The sequence below is a fragment of the Amphiprion ocellaris genome, chromosome 9, assembly GCF_022539595.1.
Source record: "Amphiprion ocellaris isolate individual 3 ecotype Okinawa chromosome 9, ASM2253959v1, whole genome shotgun sequence".
In the NCBI taxonomy this organism is placed as follows: domain Eukaryota; kingdom Metazoa; phylum Chordata; class Actinopteri; family Pomacentridae; genus Amphiprion; species Amphiprion ocellaris.
The window spans coordinates 22,926,675-22,945,761 of NC_072774.1; the positions used below are offsets into that span (position 1 = coordinate 22,926,675).

The 19,087-nt window shown below is 44.5% G+C and overlaps 1 protein-coding gene across 1 annotated transcript; it reads left to right on the plus strand.

Annotated features, from left to right (window-relative positions):
- The first annotated feature begins 9 nt into the window (after positions 1-9).
- Positions 10-17,436, plus strand: gon4lb (gon-4 like b). The gene is made up of 30 exons (XM_035948768.2): positions 10-136; positions 2,666-2,840; positions 2,972-3,099; positions 3,205-3,279; positions 3,448-3,498; positions 3,590-3,628; positions 3,777-3,875; positions 4,075-4,176; positions 4,328-4,477; positions 4,565-4,808; positions 5,565-5,666; positions 5,750-5,790; positions 6,108-6,211; positions 7,430-7,670; positions 8,068-8,154; positions 9,003-9,198; positions 9,294-9,444; positions 9,898-10,048; positions 11,491-11,607; positions 12,110-13,201; positions 13,287-13,530; positions 13,602-13,759; positions 14,334-14,531; positions 14,724-14,867; positions 15,095-15,403; positions 15,611-15,709; positions 16,111-16,237; positions 16,326-16,842; positions 16,927-17,029; positions 17,107-17,436. Exons 1-30 carry the CDS (start codon positions 113-115, stop codon positions 17,221-17,223), a joined length of 5,385 nt encoding a protein of 1,794 aa, XP_035804661.2. The 5' UTR covers positions 10-112; the 3' UTR covers positions 17,224-17,436.
- The last annotated feature ends 1,651 nt before the right edge of the window (positions 17,437-19,087 follow it).

The following is a 19,087-nucleotide window of genomic DNA, read 5'->3' on the forward strand; positions in this document are numbered from 1 at the left end:
CGCATTTAAACCAACGGCGCCTTGTACGAAGCAACTTCCGGGTCAAGAAGTGTTGTAGTTGTTGGCGGAACAGAAGCTAACGGAGCTAACAGGTGAACATGAAAGAGAACAGATGGCGGCAGATTTCAGTGTGACGGTGAGTCCTCCTCTGGACCGGGTTCGGTTCGTTTTCTGATCTCACAGCTGCGCATGCTCACCTTCTGCTGGACCTTCTGCTGGGTGTTAGCTTAGCCACGTTAGCTGCCGATGTTCCGACGGTACCTGTTGTTTACCTGTACAGCTAGGATTGCCACCTTTCAGAAATGAAAATAAAGGACGCCCACCACGGCTCCTCGGGGCCACGGTTTAGTAAGTTGGAAAGATATTCACAGATTCAGACTTCCAGCCTCAATAACTCATTAAATATACGGTGTCAAAACATAAACGATGCCTCTTTCCCATCACTGTAAGGTGGACAATGTGCTACAAGCTCAGTTTGATCAAAAGCAGCTATCTTTCAAGCTGCAAGAATAACATTGGTGTCAACAGGAGCCAGTTGAAGGCTGCAGTGATTTTGGAGACACTACAGTGTCTAAGAGCGAAGTTATTGAATATTTGTGTCTCTCTTCGCTGTTGCAGTGGTTTTGCAATTTGCAGACTACCTGTTCACAGTCGGCTGTGCATAGACACCAACGTTATTTCTGCAGCTTGAAAGACAGCTACTGTTGATAAAACTGGGCTTGTAGCACATTGTCTGCCTTACAACGACGGAAAAGAGGCATCGTTTGTTTTGACAACCCATATCTAAGGAGTTATTGATGCTGGAAGTCTGAATCTGTGAATATCTTTCCAACTTTACTGAACTCGGGGCCACTACCACCCAAGGAGTGGTATATTTAATTTTGAAAAAAGCATTTAGCCATACTTAAAGCTTTAAGTGCTTTATTAACACGAAACTAAGAATTTTGTATTGTTTTATGATCACAGGTTCTGTCTGAAAAGAAATGGCCTCATTTTAAACAGTGAAACCATCCTAATGTAATGACCAACCAGTATGCAATACTGGATTCTGCAAAAACATAAACAACTGAATGCAGAATACTGTACAAAGAAATTCTCTACAGACATCTTTTCCCATCTAAATCTTATCTTCACACAATTAATGTATTAACTTATTTATGTGTGTATGCATGTATTTATTGATGTAGTTGTTTAGTACTGTTTGCATATCAAAGTTCTGACTGAGTTTTTCTTTAGATAGGGAAAGGCCATTTATTGATTACATATAGGCTATATAATAAATGTTTATTAAAAACTAAAAAGCATTTAAAAGAATAAACAACGTAGGCATTTATTGAGTCACTAAAATGCTGTAGAGTCTGTGGCCACATCAGCATGATTATAAGCATCTTCTGGTAAATTAACAACCAGAGACTGATGCCCCTTACCATATCAGCTTCAGGAGATGACTGAGGGATGATAAACTGTGACCTACTGGTTGGGTTCTCTCTGTTCTCTTGTTTCTTACATGTTGGTCCCCTGATGCTGCCTTACTTCAGCCAATCCATGAGCAACAGAAAACACAGTTTGTACCTATTGCCAGGGGTTCGAGTCTTCCCACTCACGTCTGTACATTTGCAAAAGTTTTTGCTTCTTTGGACATGGTGGAGTTGCAGGTGGAGACATTTTTAAATGCGCGGGTGCAGCAGCGTCTGTAACCTGGCAACCGGAGACAGGACCAGACACGCAGAGAAGTCTGAGGTCTGTCTGGTAGACCTCACATCGGGTCCTCGCTACATAGGTCTAAGGAAGATGAAATTGGCTGCCTTTAATTTTTCCTGTTTTGTTCATTATACAGAGTGTGTGACAGACGTGTATGGGACATTTATGAAAATACGGAACAATTTGCGTCCCGTATTGATTCAATACAGGACGAAACAATTTATTGTCAAATAAAGGACAATTCCGTATTTTAAGGCACAGTTGGCAACCCTATGTACAGCTGACCCTGCACAAACCCACCTAAAGACCCATCTGCCATGTAATAATAATAGTAGAATAGTTTCTTACTCATACAGCACCTTAAAACCAATGTTTTACAGAGTGTTATGACAGACAAAGACGAACTGATGGACAGGTGTTGGAGTTGTTCTGGATCAGTTAAAAATTTGATAATTCTGGTTTTCACGGAGGCTGCACAGTGGTTATCGCCTTGCAGCTACAAGATCCTCGACCTTCCCGGGATCTTTTGCATGTTCTCCCTTTGCATGCCTGGGTTCCACTGAGTCCAAAAACTTACTGAGATTAATTGGCGACACTAAATTGCCTGTAGGTGTGAATGTGAGTTTGACTGTTTGTCCCTATATGTAGCCCTGTGATAGACTGGTGACCTGTCCAGGTGTCCTCGGCCTTCACCCAAATCAGCTGGGACAGACTACAGCCCCCCACAACCCTAATGAGGATTAAACGGTGTATAGATGATGGATGAATGTTTTCAGCTACAAAGAAGATGCTCAGAGACACTTTGAAATACTGACACATTAATAATTCTGATCATACTGATGTTTTGATCACCGATGTATCAGTTGCAGATGTATTGATAGCTCATTGATTATCAAATGCCGATTATGTATTGATTGCTAATGGTTCGATCACTGGTCTTATTGATCATCCTCTGTGATTCCAGTGGACGGAGAGGCGGCGTCCAGCAGAAGAAGACATTTGTCCTCTGGAGGTCAAATCGTTTAGGACGGATGGAGGGACGGACGTTTTCCGGACAGAACGGAGGTCAGAGACAGCGTCCACACCTGGAACAGAACGTCCCACTGATGAAAGACAGCAGGTCACAACATCTGTCTCAGGTGACTGATACATATTAGATTGTATTTCATGGGCAATTTGGTGAATTTCACCTGTGGACATGTGTAAACTGAGAGGTGTGCACTTTATGGAGACAGAGCCACATGTACAAGTGTTTCTGTCTCCTGCTCAGGTGAGGGGACGGTCACCATAGAGACCTGCGAACTAAGTGATGATGAAATGGGCCGACTGGACATCGACCTGGACAGGAAATCCAGAGAGCTCAACCTGACATGCAGCAACGTGCGCGCCATCCTACATGTGAGCAGCATGGACATGGACTGTGTCTCTGTCCTCAGAATGTGACTTGTTGCTGTCCTCAGTCTGATGTGTCCCTGACCTCTAGCTTCCTGTGTGTCCCATCAGGAGGTGATTACCCATGAGCGCGTGGTGGCGATGATGAAGGCGGCAATCAGAGACACTCAGGACCTGCCCATGTTTGTGAGTGTCCTCTCAGTCGCTGTCGTCAGATGGACTTTATTGTGTCTCTTCATGTTTATTGTCCTTCATGCGTTTGTTTTACTTTATCATCATGAAGGCCTTTTCTCTGTCTGTCTCTCTCTCTCTGTGTCTTTATCGTAACAGTAATGTCTCTTTGTCTTCCATCAGGAGGCGAAAATGACTCGGTCCAGACTGAAACAAGCCGTCCAGCAGGGACAGGTAGACTCAATCTCCCACAATCCTTTCTGACACTTTCCCTACAGTTTAAGACAAGCCTGTCTAACCTGTCTGTCCGTCTGTCCGGTTCCAGCCACTAAACTGGAGTCTGTCAGCACTGAACTCAGTCAAGGTAAACTCATTCTCTCTGTCTCTCACTAATGGTCTGTTTATCTAACTGCCTGTCTTTCTCTCTGTCTGTCTGCCTCTCTACAGTCTGTCTGTCTCTCTCTTTAAATTCTATAATAGTCACTTTCGCTAACTGTCTGTCTGTCCTGCAGCCTCCTCAGTTTGTTGACATTGATCTTGAGGAAGATGAAGATTCGTCTGATGAGGAGTATTGTCCTGACGAAGAGGAGGAGGAAGACACAGCTGAGGAGGTGAGTGGCTCCCCGACCATCCAACCATGTCCAACACTAAAACAATTTATTTTTGTGTAACATTGGAAAGTTAATATATACACATTGCTGGTCCTCTTAGTTGAACACTTTATGACTTATTGGTGTGTGAAAAGAGCCAACGCACCTTGTTGAACAAAGGTAGAAGGCTGATCTTTAACAAACAATACTCTGTGTGCAGAGCTTCCTCAGTGATGGAGACAGCCTGGCTTCCCCTCCCAGAATGCAGCTGGGCTCACAAACCAAACCTCCAGCAGACCAGAGAGCTGAAGAATCCCTACAGGTACCCTAACCTCTGACCCTCAAGTTCCATTTTGTTAAATCCTGTTGCCTCGACTCCTCTTGTCTTTTCCTCGAACTTCTGGTGGACCAGACGAAGATGTGAGGAGAGAAGTCGATTAGGTCCGATAAGTGAAATGAGACCTGTTTTTCAGAGATGTCCAGCACACCTGAGGGAACACATGAGGACGTCCACCTGCTGTCCTCAGCAGCTGCTCTCTGCTCCGATTGAGTCCTCCTTCATGGAGAGACTAAACGCTGTGGAGGAGGAGCTGGACTGCAGCTCCGCCTACACCTATGGCCAGGTACACCTGACTGTCTCTCTCTCTCATGTGTCTGCTTCTCTCTTTCACTTGTCTCACTTTTCTGTCTCTCACCTGTCTGTCTCTCAGTCTCTGGACAGAAAACCTGATGATGATAATGATGATGATGATGGTGGTGATGAAGGTTCCAGCTGTTTGGCATACCGCACACGCTCCAAGCTTCGTCTGGTTAACATCCCTCTGGGTCAGTTGGAGGCGGAGCTTCTTGCCCCTGACATCACAGCAGACATGTATGATCAGAGTCACGCCCAGCGAGAGGAGGACCGTCATTGGACGAGATGGCTGCAGAGTCTCATGGCGCCTGATTGTGAAGGTTAGACTGACAGCAGTGCCACCAGTGTCAAACTCTGCCTTGGTTTTTCTTCTGGAAAGTTTGTCTTTGTATCGTTTTGAGAATTTTTTTCTTTTTTTTCACTTTCACTGATATCAGAATCAAAAAAACTTTCAGCAACGTCTCTTGACTGATATCGACACCAACTTTATTTTAGTTTGACTAACAGTACAGTGATCAGACTACACTCTGAGGACTTTCACAATTTGATCAACGGCCAGGATTTGTTCCTCATGAGGAATAAAATGTGCAGAAACAATTTTTTTCATTCTAAGTCATATTTTTATCAGTTTTTCTTGAAGTGTTTGGTGCAGATTAAGATTAAAGTGTAGTACTGACAGACACATTTTATCTGTAAAATTAAAGTTTAAGAACTGAAAACTTCACTACCTCGTTGATACATCTAATTCCTAAACTGGAGTCCCTGAAAAGTTTGGGAATCAATTTCTGTGTGAAGACAAAATAGTTTAAACAAATTCAGATCAGAGTACTCAGAGTGAACCAGAGGTGTGAGTCCGCTTGTTGTTGTTTACCGCTATGCCAGCTGTGGTTTCAGGGCTCCAGGCTGCGAGTTAAAATTTAGCATATTTGTGCAACTCTATGATTGTTATCAGGCCGATTTGGAGGTTTGGAATCATGCTGGTGCAACCAACTGAAAGCTCTGCTGTTTTGTTGTTTATCTCTGACAGCTGACTCCACCTGTTCTTTGTTGTTGTTGTTTACCTGTTGTTTTCTCAGATGAAGCCGATGACGACGATGATCCCGAGTACAACTTTGTGGAAGATCTGGATGAACCGGACATGGAGGACTATCGGACGGACCGGGCCGTGCAGATCACCAGTAGGTGACGTGGACGTCAGAACTTTCTGGTGTTGTTGTTTCACTTGTTGTTCTCATTGTGAACTGTTCTGTGTCTTTTTCAGAGAAGGAAGTAAATGAGCTGCTGGAGGAACTCTTTGACACAGTGAGTTTAAATGTTTGTTGACTGAAATGTGATTTGGTTGGTATTTCATTGCTGACTTCATTATTTATTATGACTTTGCTGCAGAGTTATACTTCACATCAGACTGCAGTGACTTACAATAAACAACAAGGCTGTTTAATCGTCGCTGTCAAACACAGTAATCACTTCTTTACATCGTCTATAGACTAAACATCTGATTTATCCTGTACTGTTTAAAACTCTTTAAAACAAGAACTCTGGGCTTCGCTTCACATTTCTGGGTTTATGGACTATGTAGTGAAAAAGAGCTTCTCAGGTGACGCTGAAATCTGTTGTAGCTGAAGGACGAGGATGTGGCCGCTGAGGAGGAGGAGGAGGAGCAGGAAGAAGAGGAGGCTCCATCACAGACTAGACCAAAATTCAATGTCCCCCAGGCTTTACGGTAACACGGAGTGATGCATGATGGGAGGTCAGGGTGTTGAGCACATATCTGTACAAACACATATTGGATATTTATTTAAACACAGTTGCTTTTAAAAGTGTTTAGACCATCACAGTGTTGCTGAATTTTTTCTTTCTGAGGCTCCAAACTGTGGTCATGTTTATCCTAATTGATTGGATAATCTGTTGTTTTCAGAACCTGATTAGATTCCATCTGTGGCAAACTGAACCTGAATGGACAGAGTGATGTCACATATTTGTCTAAAGCAAGTTTTCACTTCGCCATTCTTGGTTACTCAGTGTAGATTGATGGAAAAATGATGTTATTGTTTTAAAATTAATTCTTGAACACAAAGTAAAGATCTGACTACATTCAAAAGTGACTCTAGAGCTATACAAAGACGTCCATACAGAACATCTGGATTACAGACGTCACAACCTCTCATACTTTGATACTAAACTGATTTAAACTCCTGACAATGTCGGGGGTCCTTGTGTTTCCGTGGTCCTGAACGCAGCACAGACGCTGCATGTTCTGGACAATAAGAACATTCAACTGCAGCAGCAAAAACATGTAGGGGGATATTTAGTGTTTGTTATTGAGTCATAATGCTAGCTGCTTTAGTCTAATGCAGAGATAGCTCGTAACATTAGGAACCACTGTTGTAATTATCAGTCTGTCAGATATAACACTGTGTTTGTCCGAACATTCTCTGTGCAGCAGCTTTTAAAACTGATTTAATAACGTGAAACATGAATTTCAATAGTTTTGTGGCTGTGATATTTACATTTGTAGAGCTAGTTATCCACAAATATGGAATCACTACAATATTCGCATGTATACAAACGGATTGAGACACTCGTGTACATGACATACAGTCAGTCCTCCTGTTGGGACGGTGCAGCAGAGAAGTGCTGTAACTGTTTGGGTTGGGAGGAACAGAAACATCCTCTGCTGCTTCTTCACACAAAGAACATGAAGAAGAATCCAATTAGAGGAAACATCTGGTTTCAAACTATGTCCCATTTCAAGCACTGCCCCCTTCCATGTCAAACTGGTTCCTATCTCAGTGTGTCCCTCATCTATGACAACTGTAACGTTCAGTTTACTTAATTTATACTTCATAACTTACACCATGCCAGTAGTGTTGAGTCAGAGAAGGAAACAGTCAGACTGGACACCTGGAAAACTTGTCTTTTACCTGTTTGCTGTCCACAGTTTTGAGGCACCGTTAGCTAGCATGTTGACGGAGCGACGGCAGACGGTCAGGAAACGCTATGAAGCTCTGCAGCAGAGGAGAGCACTGCAAGACACAACTAATCAGCTCCGGAACAACACAAATGCCAATGACACACCATCCAATAACATCACCTCCATCTTAGTGCTGCCGAGCTGGACCTGCCCTTCCCTCCACCTGGACTACACCCAGAGGCTGCAGCTACAGCAGCAAGTACAGCAGGTATGTAAGACTGTGACAGCTGTCTGGAGTTCAAGTCTGCAGCTGCCCTTGTGTGTGACACTCGGGAGGTATTAGGAGCACAGCTGAAGGAATCATTGGTGGTCTTTGAGTCTGGCAGTGCAGTCGATGTGGAGAAGCTTCAGGACCGAACCACTGCTCCTTCCAAATGATTTGGTTCTGCAGGCCTCATTAGACTGTGGAGGTTTACTGGATTCAGCTGAGGTCCTGGTGTCTGGTTAGAGACTGAAAGAATGAAATATCTCAGACTCCTGCCACTGTGGACCTGGACCTGGACCAAGACCAGCTGCAGAAGATAGTGGACGTGTTTCATAGTGTGTCCTTTATATTTGTATTGGTGTATTTGTAATTAACTGCTCTATGTTGCTCTCTCTTTCAGCATGTGCAGCTGCTGACTCAGGTACACCTGCTGAGTCGCCGTATCGATGCCCTAAACCACGAAGCTTGCATCACCAAACACTACCTGGTCAGTAAACAACAACACAAACATTACCTGAGGGCTGTACAATGAAGCAAGTTTGAATCAGAGCTCAAGTCGGCTCAACAACTAAGCAAAGTCCCAGTCAGCAGCATCACACAGCTGGCTGTTCACTGTCTTTGTTAGCTTAAACTTTCTGCCTCCAACTCTATGCATTCTAATCAAAGGAGATGTTTAACGCGTCATGTGACTTTTCTTCTGTACAAAATGAAAAGGCAGTCGACAGGTTGTTTTAATGTAGAACAATGAGGAATATAAAAATTTAAGTCTGACACTGTCCCATAATGCATGAAATCTCTTTAATTTTTGGCCAAATCAAAGTGAAGTTAATGTTACTGAATATTCTCTGAAATACATACCATTAGATAATCAATGTTTTGAATGTTTTGCTACAGTGCCAGCATGTAAACAGACCAAACATAAAAACATATTTATACGATTTCTGCATCACCAGCTGATTACATATAGGTTTCCATGGCAACACGATGCATCCGGTGTGTGATACTGTAACTGCTTCAATCAGTGGTTTCAGTGGTTTTAGTAATGTACAGGTCAACAGATTTACAGATAAAACATTTTCCCTCAATTTAGAAACAGAATCTCTGAGAGAATCATCAGGAAACCATTTGGTTTGAGGGAGATGAACAGAACCTGGACTAGGTTAGCTCCACAGCATCAGTTACCATGGAGATCTAGCAGGTTAAGGGTTAGGTTTAGAAACCTTCACCTCAACATGCCTTCTGACCCAATAATGTCATTTTGTCGTACAGCCCTCTGGTCAGTAAACAGCAACACTTCAATCAGTAAACAACACAACAAGTCTCTCTTCCCCACAGGTGGAGCTGCAACACTTTGCCCGTCGCCGGGAGGACGTTCGTCTCCGCAGCAGTTTCAGAGTGTGCAACCTGCAGGGGGCGCTGGATCTCCTGCAGGAGAAGGAGCAGAGGGAGGAACCTCCGCCTGCTCCTCCTGCTCCACCTGCTCCTGCGGTCTCCAGACGCTGGCTACCGAGAATGACTCCTGCAACCAACAGTAAGGAGAAGAACTAAAGCTTTGCTCTGACTGAAGGTTAAATACCTGTTTGTTGTTCTGTCAGCTGGTTGTGTTTCTGGTCCTGGTTCTGTTAGGCCACGCCTTCCCTGTGCTGCCTGCAGACACCGCCTGGTTGTTCGCCACCCGATCCGTCTTTCTCTACCCAGAACTGCTTCCTGTCTGCAGCCTGGACCCCGCTCTCCACAGCAGACACCACAGGAGTGTTTACACTGCAGGAGAGGATGGGTACAAATGTCTATATCTCACCACAGTTTGATCACAGAGGTCTGCACAGAGTTTTTGGGCCTCTGTTTGTGTTCAGACTTGCAGTATGAAATGTTGGTCTTATACACACAAACATGGGTCTTTCTGAGATCTGTCCAGTCAGTCCAGTTTGCTACAGTTTAGATCTAATGATTAAGGAATAATAAAGCAAACACGATGAATATGGGCTTTGTTTGAATCCTTAGCAAAGCATCAGAAGACTTTTTGTAAATTACAGATTTAAATGTTTCATATTTTTATTTGTAATCATTTGAACTTTAGTCTACAACACAGTAATGTTCAAGGTTAATAATGATATAACATAGTACATAACCATAGACATCTGCAGAAAGTTACAGGAGAGAAAGGACAGAGAGGAAGTGGTACAAGCAACATACTGTCTGACATAATGTTTCCCGTGATGCCTCTGTGCAGGCTGATTGTTCTGGGCCTGAAGCACTTCGAGGGCACGGTCCATTCAGATCAGCTGATCAGCTCGTACCTGCTCTGCAAGAGTCGATGGAACTTCAGGAAACACATCAGAGAGATGAGCAGTTCGAGAGCGCCACGCAACAACATCATCAAGGTGACATCACTGTGACATCACCGTACACTGTGTCATATGGTTGGCAAATACTATAGCAGCAGTAGTAGTGTCCTGTGAGAATGTCTGTGTGGTTGGAGCAGTAGTTTATGTCTGCAGACCCAGAGGCTGCACCGATAGAGCTGCACCGATAGAGCTGCACATTTACAGCCTTTTATAGCGTCAACTGCTGCAATGGATGATCACTAAAGTGCAGCAGTTATGGTTTTAAAGAAGGATTTCACTCAAGGTTTATTCCATCCAAAATACTACTTTCTGTAATTTAACTTAGTTAATAAGACTTGCATGTGGACAAATTGTGTAATTATTAATTATTCATTAAAAATTTATTAACAAACTGATATAATTATCAGGTAAAAATAATAATGGAATCATGCTCTTTAGATCTCAAACAGGATGGTTTGAAAGGTGGAAAGAGGCAAAATACAAGGACAACTCTGGAGACAGATATATATATTTAATTAATATAATAATAGTCAATAAAATCACACCATCACCCACAGAGAAACACAAGTAAATCATTCTTGTGACTCCCACCACTGAAGATCTCATTAACTCCTGAGAGACACACAGAGAGACATTAACATGCAAAAGTAGATAGAACTTAAATATATCTGATATATCATGATGGTACATAGTTCACTTTGTTTTTGCTTTGGCAAAATATATGTTGTTCTTTAAATTCATGCTAAAATATCCCTCTTGAAGTGAGCACTGCTGACCTACAGAATTCTCTCCTTTCTTTCCTCAGTTCTTTTTCTATCCATCTACAAAATACCTCCAATTTACTGAAATGGCAGACAAACAACAGTATTCCTGCTGGGTTTACATAAATATTTCTAACACTATACTCATTACTGGTACTTCATAATGCCTACAACATTATTAACATCTTTAAAACTATAAAACACTGAGTGTTAAACATTCACACTGAAGGCTGTTGCTGCTTAATATAGTGACAGACAGTGATCTGTTCAACAGACTTCTATCATCTGATGAAGGATTAATTAATATATTGGCTGGAGTTAATTATCATCATCTGGAGTCAGAATCTCACTTTGACTCAGTGAAGCAAATCAAACAGCTCCGAGTTAGTTTTACAGCAGCTTTGATTATATAAAGCTGGCTGTTTGCAGGTTTAATGAAGAGTTCAAACAGTTTGTTTCTCACGCTTTATCAGGTTGTTTCGAGCTTTACTGTGCAAATGAAAACATCACAACTGCTCTTATCTTTAAACTAGTAACACTTTATTCACACTCAGTACTCAGACTGTGACTGTTGTTCATCATGACCAGAAATGCTGCTGCTTCCTTTGGCATCAACTCAGCAGGTGAACAAACGCCAGGATCCTGAAAGTGCTGCAGACACACAATACTCAGGGTGATAGATGCAGGTGAACTGTCTTCTTCTTGTCGTATTTTCAGACCTTCCTGACGCAGGGAGTCGTTCCTCCATTGCCGCTTGCCTGCAGCAGAGTTCAGCCAGAAGACCAACGCCCCCCAGTGGACAGAAACACCTCCAACATCCCAAACTGGCTCAAGGTCTGAGAAACAAAACCTGATCCAAAATATTAGTGCAACAGTGCAGTGGCTGTTTTCACCGACAGGTGTCATTTCTCATATGTTTCAATCAGTTCAAGTTTATTAAGTGGAACAGGAAACAACACCTGATATCAGCTGTTATTACATAATCTGTAACTAATTGTATATGTAAATCCATGGCTACAGAGACAAAACATGTAAAAACCAACATGTTTCCAAGTGTCCTCAGATGTTACCAACACTGGATAAAATGGATTCTCTGCATACTATAGATACAGTCATGCAAACCCATCAGTAGATTGCTGGGTTTAGAAAGTTAACTAAACTGTAACTAACAGCCTTGATTAACGTGTAATGAACAGATTGACTAACCCTTTACTGACAAAATAGCTAAACCCTCACTGACAGATGAACGATCCTTTCAATAACAGACTAACCAACCTGTCACTAACAGGTTAACTAGCTCATCACTGACAGGATGTTGGTTGTTTCTCACCTGCAGAACAGTCAGCAGATCATCCAGAAGACCCGGCTAGATTCCACCTGTTACCCGCCCACCCTCCCTCCAGGTTGCGCCCTCAGGCTCCACCCCTATTGGCTCAACAGGTCTTCCCGCCCACCTCCCCGTCCCCACAGACGGCTCTTCACTCTGGCCCACAATGCATCTCTGTTGCCCCTCGCCAAAGCCCTGACAGATAGACAGATAGACCTGTCTCTTCCTTCTCCAGGTGCTTCGTTACTCTCTGACCCCCCTGCTGTGCCAGCAGGCCTACCATTGGCTCCAGCTCCTGTCAGTGGGGCCATCCAATTTGCTACTGTTCATCCAGTCTCCTCCCATCCTGACGTCATCCAGTCCTGCCGTCCTATTGGCCACAATCTGCAGCAAAATGTTTCTGAGCAAGAACACCTCACCCCCATCCCATTCCTCCTCCCACTGCCCTCCCTGTCCAGCCATAAAGCTACAAATCCCATAATGCCTTGCTCAGATACAGTTGTGAAGCCCAGCTACTTCCTCCTCCAGATGATGTGGCCGCCACCGCCTGCCCCCGCCACCACCTCCCAGCATGCTCTTGGGTACCAGCAGCCTCGTGCTCCAATCAAAAAAGAGCACGAAGAGGAGAATAACACAAAGCCACGCCCCACACCTGCACGGGTGAGGCAACGGCAGGAGTGGGAGGAGAAGTCAAGTGTTTGTCGCATCAGTTTGGATGGAGGAGAAAGCAGTGGAGGGGAGGAGCAGAGGAGTGAGGGGACGGATGGAGGAGGAGACCGGGAGGAGGAGGGTGGGGAAGATGGACAGGAGGGAGAAGAAGACAGGGAGGAGAGAGGAGGAGAGAGGGAGGACGGGGGAGGCGAAAGGGAAGACGGAGGAGGAGAGAGGGAGGATGGAGCAGAAGACGAGGAGGACGGAGGGGGAGAGAGGGAGGACGGGGGAGGAGAGAGGGAGGATGATGGAGACAAAGACAGGGACGAAGATCAGGACCGGCAGGGCGAGGAGGAGGAGGATTTTGATGACCTCACACAGGATGAAGATGAGGAGGAAGTGATGTCATCAGCGTCAGAGGAGTCAGTGCTGTCCGTTCCAGAGTTACAGGTAACCAGGAAGTTTCTGACATCATCAGAGTGAGACTGACCTTCGACCTTTGCTGCGAGGCTGACCTCTTACCTCTGACCTTTAGGAAACCATGAAGCAGCTGACGTGGCTGGCAGCAGAGCGGAGGCTCTGTGCAGACGGAGACTCAGAGGAGGACCACTCTCCAACGTCTCCTGGTTCTCAGGAGGAGGAGGAGGAGGAAGAAGAGGAGGGACCGAAGGGAGAGGAGTCTGTGGAGGGACGGAGCAGTAAGGTGGATTTAGATGAGGAGACGCCGTCAGGAGAGAGGACGCCCAGAGGAGGAAGGCGATGTCCTGGACGAGGACGAGGTCAGATCTGTCTCTGGTAGCATTTGTTTTTCATCTTTACATCATAACTAAGTGTCTCCTGTCATCTACAGGTCGAAGCCGACCTCATCGCAGTTTGAAGAGGAGCCGTCAGGAGCGTCACAGCAAAGACGCCGCTAAACTGTTGCTGCTTTACGATGAAAACATCCTCGACAACGACCCACACAGAGAGAGCAAAGACGTGGCGTTCGCCCAGAGTTACCTCAACAGGGTAAGACTGTAGGACGTGTCCTCTCATAGAGCCACAGACTGGAGACTGTCCTCAACCAGAACCCCAAGGAACGGCTCCCTGGAGACTGAAATTGTTTCCACATGTAAACTCAGCAGCAGACTCAGGTTGTTGTTTTTTGTTCCTTGGTCACCTTGGAATTCATGGTTCTGACATTTTTAACAGAGTGGAGTAGTTCACATGATCTTATTTTGTGTCAACTTAACATTAAGTGAGCTGCTGGTATTTTTGACTTTCTAATTCATAAACTGAAAAGTTCTACTTGCACATTATATTGATAATGTTTTACAATGGGATGTGCAATATTTCATAGTTGGGTTAGGATTACAATTACAACACATCATCAGTAGGGTAAAACTAACCTGTAGTTGCTGCTGTTTCTCCAGCAATAAAACGAGAGCTCCTTATGACGGTCCTGGAAGTGACTGTTACAAGTGTTGGGTTTCACCGTGATCCTGTACGGCCTTGACCTTAAAATATCATGTGGACATATGACAACATGTGTTGGCATTTGCCACCACAGGAATCACACTGAACTGACTGTTGTGATCCACAGGTGCGTGATGCGCTGCAGGACGTACCCGAGCAGATGGAGGAGTTTGTGTCTCTGCTCAATGAGTTTGAACAGGTAGGAGAAGGAGAGGAACTGTTGCTGCTCTACCGGAAGCTGCGCTGCATCCTGGGAAACCGGGTGGACCTCCTCCAAGACTTTGCTGCATTCCTGCATCCAGAGCAGGCCCTGCAATGTGGACTGGTGAGTTGCACAGGTGTCCATCCACACAATCTACATCAATCTGCTGTTTCCTGTCAGTGTTTCTAATGTCAGGTCAGGTCAGTTAACAGTTCAGGCGTGAAACAGGCACTGAGTGATTTATATTACCTGCAGGCAGCTGGACATTTTCATAATGAACTTCAGTAACTGTCTAAATCATGAACTTCTCCACAGTTGGAGGAGCAGCAGGCGTTTGAACGCAGCCGCCGTTTCCTGAGACAGTTAGAGATCAGTTTCGGAGATAATCCGTCACATTACCAGAAGATTATCAAAGCTCTGCAGACCGGTCCAGACCTGAGTTCAACCACTATTCATGAGGTATGATTGGTGCAGACACCAGTTTAACCAGCACTGAGAACTGCACAGAAACTAGTTGAACCTTCATTCTTAACTGTACAGAAACCTGTTTAACCATTGTCAATAAATATAATAAAACCAGTTTAGCCATTATCAATAAATATACAAAAACCAGTTTACCCAGTGGATATTAGTGGTTAGTGCATTGATCAGTCTATCAGAGCTAATAACCGTTTACTGGTTTTCAGCTGAAAGCTCAGATGGCCACGCTGCTAAAAGGCCACACCCATCTACAAGCTGAATTCTGGGTATTTTTTGATGAGCTCCGCCCACCTCCAGCCCGCCCTGGACAGTTTGAAGAAGCTCATTGGCCAGAGGATGGAGGGGGTGGGTCAGACGGTGGAGAAGGGGTCAGTCAGGTGTTGGGAGGCGGGGCCTGTGGCGGCTTTGAGGAAGTGACACTGCCAGAGCTTGAAGAGGAAGAAGAGGGTCTTAAGAGCCAACCAATGACAAACCGGCGCCAAAGGAGGAAGATGGATGGCCACAGAAACTACAAGGTCTGTAGGGGACCGAGGTCCTTCTAAGAGTTTGGATCCAATTAAAGTCTGGATCCTATCAAGTTTTTGTTCAGTTAGCAATCTGGATCATATTAAAGTCCTTATCCTACAAAGATCTGGATCCTGATTCTTTAGAGATCTGAGCTCTTGCCTCACTAGTCGGTTTCTTGGTCGGTTTGTTGTTTAGAGTGTGTGTTGTGCTTCCAGGACCGTGACTGGTCAGATAAACACTGGTCCTGCCTCTGTCCTGATGCAAAGATCCGCCATCACAGGAGGAAAGAATGCTCCCACTGCCATGGCAACAAGGTGTGTCCTCATGTTTGCTCTGGGGCCTGCACTAACAAGCAGGACTGTAGTTATCGAGGTAACTTCAGGCTTAGCTCTTGGTTTCCTGTACTTTGTTGGTGGTTGTAATAATAGTCATATCTACTCGTGTCCTAATAATTCAATAGTGATATCGATACGCCTCAATCTGCAGTTTTCCCTCCTGCTTTAGTTACTGCAGAATGTGTAACTTTTTATCTGTTTTACGTCTTTAAAATCTTTGTATTTTCTAAGTTTAAAGAGAGGCACCTTCATGACAGTAAAAACTCTGATATTAGGCTCAACATACCTCGCTAACCCGCTAATCTGGCTTCGTAGCTCAGCCCTCTGGTGTGACAGAGATGTTTGCAAATACCTGACTCACCTGTTGATTCCTCCTACAGACCTCTGGCGGCGTGTCCAGGGCCATGAAGAGTCTGGATCCTCTCTACTCTCAGATAAGCTCTGCACATGACGAACCAGGCGACAAAGACCTGGACCTGAAGGGAGGCGATGACAGTCCACAGCCAGGTGTGTCACTGAGCCACATGTTCATTTTCAGCTGACCACCAGGTGTGTGTTTGTTCTGTAAGACAAACTAACTTGTTTCTGGTGACAGATCGCAGTGGGGCATCATGGGAAGGCCCATTCCCTCTGCCTGATGAGAAGGAGGAGGAGGAGGAGGAGCTGGACGATGAAGAGGGCGATGACGAAGAGGAGGAGAGGAAGACCATTGAGAAGGAGCAGGGTCTGATGGGGAAGAGGATCAGGAGAGAGGAAGGACAACAACTCCCATCCATCACCTCCTCCGTAACATCCACCTGCTCCTCTGTCTTCACTTCTACATCAGTTAGCTCCTCCTCTCCCTCTGCCTGCACCTCCTCCACTACCTCCTCCATCACCACCTCCTCCATTTCTTCCGTTTCTCCTTCTGTCACCACCTTCTCCATCACCTCTTTTATCACCTCCATCACCTCCTCCTCCATTTCTTCCATTTCTCCCTCTGTCTGCACCTCCCCCAGCCACGGTTCTTCCTCTTCTGCTGCTCCTCGGCCCAGTCCTCCTCCTGACCTCCCTGTCTGTGCTAAGAACATTTCTCTGACGGCGAGTGGAGAGAAAGTGATCCTGTGGACCAGGTATACCTGAGTTTGAACTACCGTCTCTGCTCCTCCTCTGTAGGGAGCAGCAGGAGTTACTGACTGTTGATTTCTTTTATCCAGAGAAGCTGATCGTGTCATATTGACAACGTGTCAGCAGGACGGGGCCAATCAGGACACCTTTCAGGCCATCTCCAGTCTGCTTGGCAACAAGACTCCTACTGAGGTGATTGACTGTTTCCTCTGCTGGCCTGTGATGGGTCAGTTTTTAAGCTCTGTTCTTACTTGTACTCCTGTCTCCAGGTGTCTCGCAGGTTTCGAGATTTGATGCGTTTGTTTCGGACAGCAGCTCGTCAGACCAGCTCTGAGGATGAAGCCCCTCCCACTGAGACAGCAACAGCCAATGAGGCAGAAGACTGATATTCACCAACGACCAACAGACTTATGTTACCCAATGAGAAGAACTGCTGATTAGCAGCAGAAAATATTGTTGGATAGATGAGTATTTTTATTGTAAAAGACTTACTAAGTTTACTGTTCATAACAGAAATGTAAATACGAGCTTTCACATTATTTAATGTCTTTGTAAAAATGTTCCATTTTTTAAATATTAAATCAGTTTTTCATCACTCAGTCTGCTGACATATTTCTTGAAATTTGTTCTTGCTCCACAACACTGAAAAACTGTAATGGACAAAACATGTAATATTCCAATGGACCCTCAGTCATATTTCTAAACCATATTTAATCTTGGTTTTGTTTTTATTTCTCATTTACTTGGACAGATATACCAAAACTAATTTTACTTGCTATATAGGTGAGCAAAGCACAACAGGTTGAGCCATTTTGTTTTACATCATTTTAAACCTGTAAGTGTTCTGCTCCCACCTTTAACCAGAGACATGTTTATTGAAAACTAGTTGAAAGGTGCAGTAATATTAAACTTTGTAACAGCTGAAATGAGGTTGTGTTGTGGGGACATCAAATTGTCATTTCCTGCTGTTTTTATCTGTTCAACCATCTTGAAAGCTCCAATTTGGTCTCCTCAGACCAAAGAACCTCCTTCCAGTTGACTTTGGAGTCTCCACATGTCTTCTGGTGAACTCTAGTCCAGATATAATATGAGCTTTTTTCAGCAGAGTCTTTCTATTTGTCTCCTATAAAGCTTTGACTGGTGAAGAACAGACAACAGTTGTATAACTAGTCTCCCTCATCTCAGCTGCTGAAGCTTGTAGCTCCTTCAGAGTCATAGATGTCTTGGTGGCCTCCCTCACTGGCCTCTGTCTTGTAGCTCCTTCAGAGTCATAGATGTCTTGGTGGCCTCCCTCACTGGCCTCTGTCTTGTAGTTCCTTCAGAGGAATAAAAGGTGTCTTGGTGGCCTCCCTCACTGGCCTCTGTCTTGATTGCTCACTTGGTTTTTGAGGACGTCCCGCTCTAGTCAGATTTACGTATCCCTTCCATTTCTTAACAATGGTTTAAACTGGACTCCAAAAGATATTCAGTAAGTTGGAAATGTTCTTGTATCATCCTGACCGATGCTTTTCAACTACCTTTTCTCAGAGTTTCTTAGAGTGTTCTTTAGTCTTCGTGGTGTAGTTCTATCCAGGACCTTTCAGATACAGGAGTCTTTATACTACCATTACTGAGACACATTCACTGACCTCAGATGATCCATCTACTAACTGCTGACTTACTCTTTGAAAGGAATACTCTTCATGGTACTGTATCTCACTTTTCAGTATTATTATTGGAGTCTGGCTGGGGGATTCTGTTTACCCTCTAAAACTATAAATCCTCACTCCCTTCTTGAACCAAACCACATTAAAGAGCAGTGCAGCCCGTGCTTCCACTTGGAACACAGTGCTGAGGCTTCTGGAGGATTGAAGAGGTGTTTCCTTCGTCTGAAAGGACGGCAACAGACAGAGAAACATCATCTGTCGCTGTTGTGCTACATAACTTGAGGTGTTTGAAATAGTGTTCTATAGTATATATAGTGTGGAAGCTGTTTCAGATATGTAACACCTGATTATTACTTTTTCCTTTAACATGCTACACATTTTGGCGGCATGGTGGTCGAGTGGTTAGTGCTGTGTCCTCACAGCTAGAAGATGCTGGTTTGAATCTGGTTCTGGAGTCTTTCTGAGTGGCATTTCCATGTTCTCCCTGCTGGATTCTCACCAGTTTCCCCAGCTTCCTCCCACAGTCCAGAGAAATGCTGAGGTTAATCTGTGCTTCTAAATTGTCTGTGGGTGTAAATGTGAGTGTGATTGTTTGTCTGTCTCT